This window comes from Schistocerca cancellata, chromosome 9 (genome assembly GCF_023864275.1).
Source record: "Schistocerca cancellata isolate TAMUIC-IGC-003103 chromosome 9, iqSchCanc2.1, whole genome shotgun sequence".
Classification (NCBI taxonomy): domain Eukaryota; kingdom Metazoa; phylum Arthropoda; class Insecta; order Orthoptera; family Acrididae; genus Schistocerca; species Schistocerca cancellata.
The window spans coordinates 173,685,980-173,700,371 of record NC_064634.1 but is presented as its reverse complement, the minus strand read 5'-3'; the positions used below and the strand labels follow the sequence as shown (position 1 = coordinate 173,700,371).

At 43.3% G+C, this 14,392-nt stretch overlaps 1 protein-coding gene across 2 annotated transcripts in view; it reads left to right on the top strand.

Annotated features, from left to right (window-relative positions):
* Positions 1-14,392, top strand: part of LOC126100452 (vacuolar protein sorting-associated protein VTA1 homolog) — a 75,345-nt gene that overhangs the window by 14,429 nt on the left and 46,524 nt on the right. For both annotated transcript variants that reach the window (XM_049911057.1, XM_049911058.1), the window contains exon 4: positions 9,188-9,358. In XM_049911057.1, coding sequence (XP_049767014.1) covers positions 9,188-9,358 — 171 coding nt within the window. The remainder of the gene's footprint in view (positions 1-9,187; positions 9,359-14,392) is intronic.

Sequence of the window (14,392 nt, the reverse complement as noted above, 5' to 3'; positions counted from 1 at the left end):
AAAAAACACGTTAGCAACCTCATCTGGCCGGCCGGGGTGGCCGAGCGGTTCTAGACGCAACAGTCTGGAACCGTGCAACCGCTACGGTCGCAGGTTCGAATCCTGCCTCGGGCATGGATGTGTGTGATGTCCTTAGGTTAGTTAGGTTTAAGTAGTTCTAAGTTCTAGGGGACTGATGATCTCAGATGTTAAGTTCCATAGTGCTCAGAGCCATTTGAACCATCCTCATCTGATCTGCCACAAAAGACTGGAACTGTAGGGATCAAGGGAAAGTTCTTAACTGTTGCTGAGTCTATTGTACTTTCATCGGCTATATCCAGAGGTGTTATTTACTTGGCCCACGATCTCATCTGCTTTTAATTGTTGAATTTCTGAGTGTAATTGCAGTAAAACAAGTCAGCAGATCCACACCTTACTGTGTACCCATTCTGACTGATTATTCAGTTACTCTAGTTGTTAAAAAAATTTGCCAGCATAGCAGTTAGCATGCACACCAAGCAAAGCCAGTATCTGCAGCAGTCCTACCTTTAGCGCTGCAACTCACTCCACTGCATTATCAGAGAGACGTGGTCTGATGGAAGAATGGTGTCTGCATCAGTCTTGCACTCGTTCCAGTTACAGATGCCACACACAGATTCCTGCGAATAATACCAATCACTGCTACACCCAGTGGAAGACTAGGTTTTCTTCTCTCTTCAGGAACAGTGATGAGCAAGGGAACTGAAGAATCCCACTGCTGACATTTTATAAAAGATCTGGTCCTGGATGAGTGATGCTAAGATGTAGGCTCATAGGGGTGAGCAGGTGATCAATACTCATAGCCGGAGTTCAGTTACTTTAAATAACTTCATTCATAAAATGACATGTACGTATACTCTACTGGTCTATACACTGGTGGCAATCTGAGGCGAACATGGTATAGATAAGCTGCATCTTAGTATGGCCAGCTGTATTCACAGCAGATGGGGGGGGGGGGGGGGGGGGGGGGGGGGGAGATTTAACTGACATGGGAATGCAATTACAATGCTAGAGGCCGAATGTTCGCATGCTGTTTCCATGCTCTTACACATCAGCATTTATGGACCTGTTGATTTGATAAATTTTGGACTAATTCTTTACGGGAGACCATTCTTCTGCAAATCTTACTAATTAAAGTATGATTAACAGCTTGAAATTAGCCTTGTTATTGTTAATAACCCCCTTTGGTGTACCAAGATGTGAAAATACAGCCTTCAAAGGTGCATTAGTTATTTAAATGTTGTGCAGATCATAATTGTAACAACTCACTATGATGTGGAATGAGTCAATATTAAGATTATAATAAATAAATCCTCTCAGCAGAAAATATGTCAGCATCCCTCTCCCCTCCCCCCCTTTCCTCCCCCCCCCCCCCAAAAAAACATGCACATTCACTCTTTCTCTATGGAGTAAAAGCAGTTGTGAAGCTCAGTTTGTGTTTGGAGTAGAATAAATGAAACACTCCAATTTCCAGATGACAAGACCAGCAGTTGGTTACTTTGAAAGGCAATTAAAATAAATTGGTCTCAATCCCAAGCAATAATTGTGGAATCTCTGATTGGATGTGTGCTTTGTCAGAATTCTTCATATCCATCATGCACTGGGTACACTGCTTGCTAAGTTCATTCGAAATTATTGACCACCATATTGAGTGGGGTATTTTTTCTCTGCAATTTGTTATTCGTTGATGTCCTTCATGGCTTCGTTCCTCTTAGTCCTGGGACAGCACACAGTTTCATTCTTTCAAGAAGTTTTGCTGTACTATTTCATTGTGGGGATCATACCTGGTCCCTATAGAGGTGGCCACATTGGTACACTTGTTCACACTCTTGCAGGTGTATTTTATATTTTGTGCAACTATGCCATTTGACATTTCTGTTTCTGTTACATTCTGTATTGAAGCAGATTGTACACAACTACCCATTGATTGTCGATTTCCATTTCTTCCTGGCCTCACTTCTTGCTCTTTGACATGCATCCAAACTGTTACATCAATCGGCGTTTGTATTTTGGGTAGCTGTCTTGGCCAGTTTGGGAATCATTTAAGAATTGTCTCAGGGTGACATTATGGCAACTTGTCTTACATGCATGGCAAATCTCTCTTTAAGGCACCACATTCATCATGAACTACTATTTCATAAGTCTTGTATAGTGTGTTGCGGGTCTTCTTCTGGATTAAGAAATTCTGCATTGATGGCATCATGTATATGAGTTGGTCTGATTTTTTTCCTGAAGCCAAATCAAGCTGTGTGAGTGTACCACTTTTTGCTTTTGCCACTCGTTCTTTACATCTAACAAATGGCAGCACTGAATATCCAATTTTTGATGATGGCTCCAACAAATTTTATTTGTTCTTGGACAAAAGGAACCTCTGACAATAATGTTCGTGGATGCACATTGTTTTTATTCTTTGAGTTCACACCTAAAAGAACTGCATATTCGTGTTATAAATAAACCATGTTTTCTGACACATGTCACTGTGTCCTGTGCATATTTATGCATATGACTTGGGCATCTGATGAATTTTGATAACAAGATAAGTGTTTCCACATTGTCAACTTTATCTGTGGTCGTTATTGCACCTCTTAAATGGATATGTTTATCCAAATACAATCATAGTTCATTATGGGTAATAAACAGCAATCTTATCATCTCAGTTTTGGCATATTTATCAGTGATGAAGTGCTGGAATAGTTGCTGACAGTTCAAAATTTGATTGCATTTGCTATCCCAATGCATTACTTCATGGTCATGGACATGTGTTGACATTTTTCTTTTCTTTTTTTCTTCTTCTTCTTCTTCTTCTTCTTCTTCTTCTCTCTCCAGCACCTGTACTTGACTTGGGTGTTGAAACGATAAGTCTCCCCCTTGCCAAAATATCAATGGGTTCTCTTAAGGTGACAAACCTCAGATGTTTTCAACAGTATGTTGCAGGTCACAAGGATGGTAAAAACCTCAATAAAAAAACCTTCAGTATCAAAGATCGCATAGCTGTTGAGGTGGAACGGTCGTTAGAGGGCAACCTCTGGGCAACCTGCCACACCTCAGTTGTACAAGGCTTGCCTAGGCATGTGGGGCTCTGGCTAGGTGGACTTTTCCTAGCGGCCCTTGGGACCGAGATGGATCCTTCGAAATCTTTTCTCCCATCTCCCAGCGGAATGGGTGGCCCACTGGTAGGTACTAGCACCCAGTCAAATAAGAGTGCTCTTGTAGCCAGTTCTCTACTGCGGCCATAGTGTGTTTTTATTGGTATAACAGTAGAGGGGGGGGGGGTTTGCAATGGTGTCACCTTTTTACATGCAAAATGGTTTAGAGGGGAGCGCAGGTACTTTAAAATCAGTAAAGCGGTTACGAAATGTGGCACTGTTGGTGGAAACATCAAATTCCTGACAAGTAAGAAACCCACAGAAGGCCAAAACTCTGGGGAATATGCCATTGAGACTGAGCTCCGTGCCAAATTAAACTACAGTAAAGGTGTTGTGACCTGCAGAGACTTGGTGGAAATCCCGAAAAAAGGCCTGGAAGTTGAATGGACGCAAGGAGGCATTGTAGAGGTGCAGAATATAATGAAAAGAATGGAAGGCAATCTGATTAAATCTGACTCGTTCATCCTCACTTTTGTGCTATTAGAAGTCCCAGAATATATTAAGGCAGGTTTTCTTCGCTTAACTGTGCGGATGATGTCCCCAATCCCATGTGCTGTTTTGAATGCCAGCGATATGGGCATACCACACTTGGATGTAAGGGAGAAACCACTTGCAGCAAATCTGGAAAGCCTGTCCATGGAGGAGTCCGATGTCCATCTCTTTCAAAGTGTTTGAATTGCTCTGGAGCTCCCCCTGTCTGGAGTAGGGACTGCCACGTCTTCCTTGAAGAATGGGAGATACAGGAAATAAAAACCACATGATGGATCCCCTATGGTGATGCCAGTATGATTTATAAGACCATGCAGCCCCCAGCTGTTGTTACCACCTTTGTGTCAGTTGTTAAAACACCAGTACAGAAAACTGGTGCTGCTACACAAACGGAGGTAGCTAGTATTAGCACTAGACCTGCATTTGTCAGCATACTTGTGCCACTGTGGATTCTCTACAGCCTACGCTTCCTTCCCAAAAAAATCAGAAAAGTTTGTAGTTGCTAATGTTGCAGAGCTCCCTGTTCCCCCTAAGGTTCAATTTGCTCCACTGTCCAGTGCTGCAACTACCGCTGTCCTGGTTGTGGCTCCAAAGCTTACTGAGGACAAAAAAGTCAAAGGCCAAGCGTCCCCGTCCCCCCCTCCCCCATGACAGAGCCAGGAAGTAAGCAGTCTGACAATGTTGCTGTCATATTATATGACATCTCTCTTGACTCTTTGGTAGAGCTAATGGAGCTTGCTGTCAGACGGGCAATCATCTCGCACCAAGGCTGAGCCCCCACCAATTATGGGCTCCCCTCCCCAGTGGAAAGACTGTGGAAGTGGAACCCCTGTGATGGATGGTGCCTATTTTACAGTGGAATGTTAATGAGTTCAGGACCCATGTAGAGGAGCTGAAACAGCTAGTGTGGAATGCCCCCTGTGCCTAAGTTTACAAGAAACACATTTTAAAGCCAGTGACAATCCTGTGCTACAGGGCTATACCATTCACCAAAAGGATGACCTGACTGGGGAGAGAGCTAAGGGGAAGGGGTTTCTGTGTTTGTCAATAATGCGCATCACTCCACTGGTCTCCCCTGGCTATTAAGCTGCAAGCAGTTGCTGTTGAAATTCATGGGTGTCACTGTTTGCTCACTGTATCTACCTCCACCAGACACAATAGACTCTGAGGTTCTCAGAAGTCTTGTGATACCATGACTATTTCTTCTATTGGGAAACTTAAATGCCCATCCTGTTTTCCAGGACTAGACCTCTACTTGCCCTCAAGGTCAGGTTTTGGAGAGCTTCGTGACGTCTCACGAGCTGTGCATCCTCGCTATAGGTGCTCACACACATTTCTGCACTGCTACTGCATCATTCTCAGCCATTGACCTCTCTTTCTGCTCTCCCACCTTCACAGATTCTTTTCAGTGGGAGGTCATTGACGATCTTCATTCCAGTGACACTTACCACTCGGCGTTCACCTGTTGGGTGGGGCATTACCTGAAGTGAAGTCACCATTGTAGATGGTCATCAGGGCTAACTGGATGCTGTTCAGCCAGCTGGCTGTATTCAAACATTGCAACTGCATGCACGAATGGGTGAACCACATCATCAAGTGATGCATCATGCCGCTGACTTGTCCATCCCAAAGTCCTCGGGCCATCCTAAGAGGCGACCTGTACCTTGGTGGACGGGTGAGTGCCGTTCAGCCAACCAGGACAGGCATGTGGCTCTTTGACAATTTAAGTGAGCCATACAGTAGACAGCCTCATAGTCTTTAAAGTCACAAGGGCCAACACATAATTAAGGAGAGCAGGAAAAGGTCATGGCAAGCATTCCTGGACTCCATCACCCATTCCAGTTGTTCTACGAAGGTATGGGTAACCATTAGAAGGATTTCTGGTAAACGTGATTGTTTATTAATAGCAGCAGTGCTGAAACAGAGACGTCTCCAAAGAGCTCCCAGAGACATTCCTCAGATGCTGGCAGAGAATTTTGCACAAACTACCGCTGCCAACGCCAGCCAGGATCTAGCATTTCTTTGCTACTGTGTGTCTGTAGAGAGGGGAAATAGGATTTCAGATACAACAACTCTGAGACTTACAACTACCCTTTCACCATGTGGAAGCTAGAATCAGCCCTGTCGAGTCTTGTGATACTGCAGCTGGTCATGGCTGAATATGGTGCTGCATGCTTAGACATTTGCCAGTAGCATCAAAGGAAATCCTCCTCCAATGTTTGAATCTTACATTGCGTACAGGTAACTTCCACAACTTGTGGAGAGAGACCTTTCGATTCCTCTCCTGAAACCACGAAAGGATGGCACAGTCCCAGTATTTATAAGAGTATCACCTTAATGAGATGTGTAGGAAAGACCCTGGAGCGAATGGTTTGCAGTCATCTATCTAGTTGTTAGAGGCCAGGCATCTCCTTAGTTGATCTCAGTGTGTATTCCAGAGATTTCAGTCCACTGTTGACAGCCTGGCCCTATTAGAAGCAACTGTCCATCAGTCTTTCCTACAGAATCACCACTATATTGGTATATTCTTTGATATCAGTGAGGCATACAATACTACTTGAAGACACTGTATTCTTGCACAACTGCATCAATGGGATTTTCATGGCCACCTCCCCTTTTTCATACGGTCTTCCCTGTCCCAGTGGTTTTTTTAGGATCCAAGTAGGTTACTTGCTTTTGGGTCATTTTGAGCAGGAGAGTGGTGTCCCTCAGGGCAGCCTCATAAGTGTTATCCTCTTTGCCATAGCCATAAACAGTATCACATCTACAGAGATGAGTCCTGTACAGTTCTCTTTATTTGTGGACGATTTTGCTGTTTTCTGTTCCTCCTCCAGTGCAGCAACAGCAAGCCGTCAGTTGCAACTTGTGTTGATTTTAATCATTCTCGTTGTATCTTTAATATACTTGCATATGAGGGACAACACCCTACAGTGTAGGGAACCAATGAGGTTTCTGAGCCTCATTTTTGACCTGAAATTATCATGTTTGCCACACCTGAGGGACCTGAAAGGCAGAACCCTGAAGGCACTGAACGTCATAAAGTGCCTTAGACACAGGTCTTGGGGAACGAACAGGGTGAGTCCCCTCATGCGTTCGTGGCTGGAGAATGAGTGCGTGGTGTATGGTTCGGTGAGGCCTTCTTATTTGTAGATCATTGACCATCTGTCCACAACAAGGGGATTCTGTTGACCACGGGTGCTTGTAGGACCAGTCCCACACCCAGCCTCTGTGCTAAGGCCGGGGAACCGCCACTCACCATCTGGTGGCAGCTCGTCATGGTGCATCAGGCATGTAAGTTTCCCACAGATCTGACTTCAGCTGCACGCCATACTGTTGCTCATCCACCATTGGGATTCCTTTTCTCCAGCTGTCCATGAGCAACAATGCTGTTTGGAATCTGCATGCAATGTCTGCCGGAGTCACTCGGTGTTGAGCAAGTGCGACCCCAAATCCAGGGTTTTAATTGTCTGCCGTTCTGGTTACTGGGAGAGGCCCAGAGTGACTTTAGATTTGGTGTGGTACAGTAGAGATTGCACTCCTGCTCCAGTTTTCAATCCAATGTTTTCTGATATTTTATATGAGCACCACAACTATGTAGCTTTTTTTTACAGGTGGGTTGAAACGGGGGTATTTTGTGGTTGCTCTGTTTTCCCAGATTGTGTCCTCAAGTTCCAACTGCCTCAAGCCTTTACTGTCTTTGATGCAGAAGTATATCCGGTCTTGCAGGCACTGCAGCAGATGAAATGTTCTTCCTGTGCAAAATTTCTTGCCTGTTTAGATTCTCTGAATGCCCTTCACTCACTGCAACTTTTGTACACAGCAGATAAAGTAGTCCAGGCTATCCAGAATGCCCTCCTCCAACTACAATCACTAGGGATGGGGGTGTCTTTCTGGTGGGTACCAGGACACATGGGAATTGCAGGGAATAAAAGGGCAGATCTAGCAGCCAAGGAGATGTGTCTTGATACTGAGGTGTTTCAGTATGCCATCCCCCTGTGCGCTATGACTTCACTGTTGAGCGCCAGAGTCCTGTACCGGTGGGAAATGAGTAGCTGGAAGTGACCAACAATAAGCTGTGTTTAGTAAAATCACAATTTGGCCATGGTGTACCTCCTCCCAACCACATCAACAGGACAAGGTCCTCCTCTTCCGTCCTCACATAGGCCACAACCGTATGATGCATGGTTTCATGCTCTGGCAAGAGGACCCTCCAATTTTTGGCATACAGATCACTGTGTGCCACATTGTATTGGACTGTGTTTTATTTTCCAACCCGCGCGCGCACCCCCCCCCCCCCCCCCCCCCCCACACACACACACACAAAAACTCGTGTGTGCGATGGTGATACAGCAGTCTGAGACAATTTGCTCCAAAGTCTTGAACATATGGTTGTAGAGGGGATGATGTAATTCCTGGATGATTTCTTGTTCAAGATCCTGGATGTAGAAATAATGCCGGTCCACTTCAAATTGTTCATTGCCGACAAAGTAAAATTCATTTTGGCATTTCATTTGGTTGGTTGTAGCAAGCCCATTCAATGATTAACGTGTATTGTACCCTAAAAATTGATCTGAAAGTGTCTTGATTATGTATAATTTGACCTCTAAACAATGTAATTTGAATGCCTGTATTGTAATAACACATAATTTGTAAAAATGTTAGTATTTGTGTAAGCAATTAGTTGTTGTGGCAGCATTGTAATTACTTGTAATTAATTATAGTGGTTTTATATATACCTATTGTTAAGTTATATTATATAAATTAATATAAATTGGACTTTTTGGAGCTGAGAATTTAAAAATACTGTTGCATTGAAGCGTGTAATAAGGACCCTCTGGTGCACATTCAAGAACCTCATGTAGATGGCTCTCTACAGATTTGGACATGCTAACAACACTCTCACAGTACATTTATTACCTTATGAATTCTGTTTTCAACAGTCATTCACTCTGTCTTAGAGCAAAACATGGAAACAATCTTTGACCACTTACTCATTGTAGTGAAGAATGTCATTAATAGTAAAATTAACTTCAAATGCAAACTAATATCATATTTACTTGAAAACGACGCCAGCAAAGAATTTCTGTGTAGGGAGTTTGAGTCAATGTATGTAGTGTTAAGTATATAAATGAAGTAGAAAAAAAAAGTTTTTGTCCAAATGTTACCAACAATCATATAAGTGTGCAGCATGTTGCCATATTTATCATTGTTGCAGTTGTAAACTACAATATACCACTCACATCAGAGCAAGAAATCACAGTTACGGCACTTGGAACACAGAAGTATTCAAATAAATAGTATTAAGAATCTTTTTTAAATATTCTGAAAATACGGTTTGAAATGCATGGAAGATGTTGAAAATGTAACAAAAGTAATAAAAATGTTTTATTAATAAAGAAACAGATGTAAACTTTTTATTAGTGTATTTTAATATTCATGAAAAATGTATATTTTATGCTTACTCTGTGATTATTAATTGTGTCTCACCGGTTTGTCTATGCCACCTCAGTTATATTCCATATTTAACATTACAGGATTTATCTCCCCACCAGCATCATCATCTTCTTCTGCTGGCCCAAGTTTTCCCAATGTGTCGAATAAAGTGACAGACATCCCTGCTCCATATACAGTTCCACAACCACTTACGCCAACAGAAGGTTTGCCATTAAATCCAACTTCGCAAATCAGTAAGCCTCTGCCAACAGGTAAGGAGCAGTTTTCTGTACTTTTGTAATTAACTGTAACTGAATTTCCACTTTAATGAATTTCTTTGTCTTAAGCTACGCTAGGAGTAGTACTAGTGGCGTTTTGTCACACAGAGACATTGAAGGCCAGTGAAAAGTTGTACTCCTTTTTTTGGACATTTACTGCATACAGGAATTAGACTTCACAATGAATTTAATAGAGATCTCAATACACAAGCTCCTGTAGGCTGAAAGATCACAACAGCTGATAAAATTTGTTTTAACACACGGGCATGTGTAAATTACTGATAAATATAGAAATGTGCATCAATGTCAAGGGCTATTCAGGAAGTAACTTCCGTTAACTTGTGTATAAAAAGAAGTATCAAGAATTTTTTTATTTTATACAACTTTAAGCTACTACTATAAGTTGTTTCTCTAACAATTGAGCTTTATGTTAAAGCACTTGTTTTGTTTAGGAACAAGCTTTTCAGTGCCCTCATACGATTCCGCTGCCTGTGATCCTTAGCCATGTTTTGACACTGTCTTTTAACTTACCATTTTCATAATGCCCTGACCCTAGCCATTCTTTTCATCTTTGGAAATGTGTGAAAATCACTGGGTTACAAATCAGAGCTGTGAAGAGCATGATCAAACTGATTCCCAATTGGAACTGTTATGTTAAGCAACATTTGTTTGCATGCAGCAGTATGTGACCTAGTGTTTTTATGATTCCAGAATTTGACGCCCCACCTCTTTTGTTCTCGATGGATCTTCTGAGCTTGTTCAGAGTTTCTCTGTAAATTTTGGAGTTTTATTGTAATGTCTTCTTCCATAAAAACAATGAATACTCCCTACTTGTTAAAAAGAAGTTGGGGTGGGATAGAAAATGTTTGACAGCGTGTTAAAGGCTTACATATCAAGCTAGCATGATATCACTCCATATTGAAGTATGCAATGTGTATTTTTGTCTCCCATCAAAATGTGATTGAGGAATTTGTCTTCTTCTGGATTGTATCACATCAGAAACATTAATGCATTACCTAATCTCTTTGTTGTGTAAATATGTCAGAAGCTCTTGCGACCCATCACTTTCAAAATTTGTTCTAAAGCTTACCTGTCACAAGTTCCTGCAACACTATCATTGATGCCTGAGTGAAGTTGGCTGATAATTCTGTAGTTGTGAACCATTAATTTCCTCAGGTTCTGTTGTTAATCCTTGGAACAAATTCATTTGTCAGAACAGATGGCTGTTCACTTCTTTTTTTATCATTGACATTCCTCCAGCATTCCCAAAACAAACAGCACCATTTTCTTTAAGCACTATTGCTCATAACATTCCCTTCATAGACTGTTCATAGTTCACTGTGAATATCTACAGTTTTATTGTTTCTCACACACAGAAAACAGATTACACCATGTAATTCACGGGCAGTGATATTTTGAGTGATAGTGTCAACGTCGTTTTGACAGTTACTGCCAGACACCTACTGACCAGGTGACACACATACACTTTGTGCAGCAGCTGGCAACAGAACTTACTTTCTGGACAGCCCTTGTAAGTGAAAAGAATCATCATCTTAATAGCAAACAAGTAAAACCAGGTAAAGACCACTGGCTCAGAGATAAAACAGTTGCTGAAGGCTCACGACACAAAATTGTGAAGGTCCCAAGCTCATAAGGCATACTGGGTATTATTTGCCAAGCTTATTGTCCTATTATAGAAGTGCTGCTCAGATGACATAAATTTAATCATTTTAGACTCCAGTGCTTCCTATTTCATAATTAATTAAGTAATTAATAAATAATTAAGGAAGTTTAATTTTAATGCATTTGCAGCTATAACAGTATGACACAACTGTAGCTAAAAGGTAACACACAATACAGTAGAAAATGGATCACAACTACATACTTCAGCGGTTATATATAATGTAACTGACAAATTATTATAAATATCTTGATTGTGAACTAATTTAACCTTGGTTCATGTATTGATAGATGTTTTCGTCAATCAAGAAATATTCATTAATCAGTCCATTAGCCCCATAGTGCCCCTGGAGGTGCTATCTCCCATGGTGACCCAGAGGCGTGATTGGCTCCAGCCCATTCATCTCCATTTGGATACCCTCACCGACCCTTCGTGAGTTCCGTGCTTTCCATCAGAACTGAGTCATCCCTTGAGGGCTTCTGGTGGCCTCTGTTCATCATTATGGGGTGCATCTGGCTGTTGGTGCCTTTCGCACAAGTCCCGTCAACATCCCTATTGCAGAAGTAGGGATTCTCCCTTCTATAAATACTACACCCAACTCTTGGTTTCTTACACAGTTGTCATTCGACAAGTCCCTGACCATCCCGTGTACGCTGTCCTGTTTGCAAACGAAAGATGTCTCCCTCTCATTACCCACCCTTGGGTGGGATTGCCAGTTGGAATGTGTCTCACTTTACTGTTGTGATCTCCATCTCCATTAATTGGAAAGTGCCCCGTGTATCTCCTCCCAAACCCCTCCTTGGATGGTGCCTCGACCACCGATAAGGACTGACTTATTCCAGGGTCCTAAGGTTTCTGTTGCCCCTTTGATATTCTGGCATCTTGTACATTCCATCTTCGAAGAGCTGCAGTGTGCTACCATCTTCTGTACTGGTGTTCTAAAATGACAGATAAGGCGGGATACACTGTTATATCTCCTACTGCATGGAACACCATTTACTGCTGGGATCATGTAGTGTGTTCACAGCAGAGTTGCTAGCCATTAACAGGGCCCTCCATTTTGTTACTGAGGCCTCCCTTCACAGTGTTTTAATATGTACCGACTCAATGAGCGGATTGCATAGACTGATGCTACTGTCATCAGTGTTTGTACTCTGCTATCCTTAACCTTATCTCTGCATTTGGCCGTGCCACCTGCTCTGTTGTCACCCTCTGGGCTCCAAGTCATGTTGGCACCCTAGGGAATGAACTTGCTGACCATTTGGCTAGAGGGGCAGACACTTACCCCATTCCATTTCATGATGCCAGGTGCAGATATGCAGATACACATCAAATCTCTTTGTGCAAAAGTGGAATGACATCTGGTGCACTATTGCTTTCAATACTATACCCCACACAAGCAAGGGGACTACTTTCATTTGGCACTCTTCCTTTCTCTCCTCTTGGAAGGGGTCCACTGTCTTATGCTGTCTATTCATCTGTTACCATACACTCATCCATTGTTTTATGTTGCATAATGAGCCACCCCCCACAATGTGTCTGTGGAGCCAGACTTGATAGTGTCCCATATATTGGTGGAATGTCTTGTTCTTTTGGCTCTGACTACTTAGTATAGTCTTCCTTGTCTTTAATACTAGCAGACGACTCGCAGATGGTTGAACTGGTTCTTAGTTTTCTACTGAAAGTGGTTTTTATTTTCAGTTGTAAGGTTTTGCTTTACTCCTGGTGCAGGGGCAGGATGGTTGTGCCTGGGACCTCTTTGTTTCTCCTAGGTCTGGGACCCAAGATTGATCTATTATCCCTCTGTTTTTCCAGTTTATAGATTTGGCTCTTTTTTCCCGTGTGTGTTTTAACTTCATTGCATTATAGTTTGATTCCTCTGATGGGATCTGCCCACTTTTAGTGGACCCCCTGTCTTATGCAAGTAACTTTTGAATCGTAGGAGTAATGACCTCCCTGTTTAGTCCCATAACCCCCCTCCATCAGCTTATGTTTAACCACTCATCAGGCAGAATCCTAAGAGGGTTTTACCAAAAGTAAGGTTCCCAATGAGCTACAGCCTCTAGGAAAGCTGTTAGGTTAAATCCGACAACAGTGCCATGCGCAGTGGTTCCCCCACTCTCGAGCCCGCTCATCCGCGGTTCACTACGTCACTCAGTGTTGGCTTGGCAGCCGTCAGAGATATAAGTGTTGATCGCTGCTCCTGCCAAGTGTGAGGTTCGAGCAGTATTCTGGTTTCTCCATGCAAGGAAGTTATAGCCTGTGGAGATTCATCGGCAACTGATTGAAGTTTGTGGTGAAGATTGCATGTCTGTTCAGCACGTCTGCAAATGGTGCATTGCTTTCGCTGAGGGTGGCACGGAAGTTCCCGATGAAGGAAGTAGTGGAAGATCGCCGGTTTTGGATGTGATTGTTCAGAAGATCAACAGTGAGCTGCTCAAAGGTCAGATGGTCACTCTCCGTGAATTTGCTGAATGCGTTCCTGAAGCTCCCCACTGCACAAATGAAAGAACTTTAACAGAAACGTTGGGTTATCTCACAGTTTGTGCTTGCTGGGTTCCCCGGATGCTGACTGATGGACACAAGGAGTAATGCCTTGACTGTGCTCGCAAGTTTCTTCAACAGTGCCCAGGGGAAGGCAACAAAGAGAAGTTGTTGGTCTCCATTGTCACAGGAGATGAAATGTCAGTGTTTCATCACACCCCCAAAACAAAACAACAATCTCATCAGTGGTGTCACTCCAGTTCACCGTCCCCAAAAAATTTCAAACAAACACAGTTGGCAGAAAGGGTTGTGGGGACTGTGTTCTGGGATCAGAAGGGGGTACTCCTCATCGATTTCATGCAACCTGGGATGACAATAAACTCACAGATATTGTGAACCATTGACCAAACTCCAGCGAGCAGTCCAGAATCGCCGGAGAGGACGACTGATGGAGGGAGTAGTGCTACTTCTCCTGGACTTAGCCCCCAGCGATTATCACCTCTTTCCCCAAGCTAAAGGAACACTTAAGTGGAAAACACTTCAAGAGCGACAGTGAAGTCTGATCAGAGGTCACACGCTTCCTCCTCCCCCTCCTCCCCCTCCTCCCCCTCCTCCCCCTCCTCCCCCTCCTCCCCCTCCTCCCCCTCCTCCCCCTCCTCCCCCTCCTCCCCCTCCTCCCCCTCCTCCCCCTCCTCCCCCTCCTCCCCCTCCTCCCCCTCCTCCCCCTCCTCCCCCTCCTCCCCCTCCTCCCCCTCCTCCCCCTCCTCCCCCTCCTCCCCCTCCTCCCCCTCCTCCCCCTCCTCCCCCTTGGAAGCATCTTAGTTTAAAACCTGATTTTGAAATCTTTCTTATTGCTTCAAACT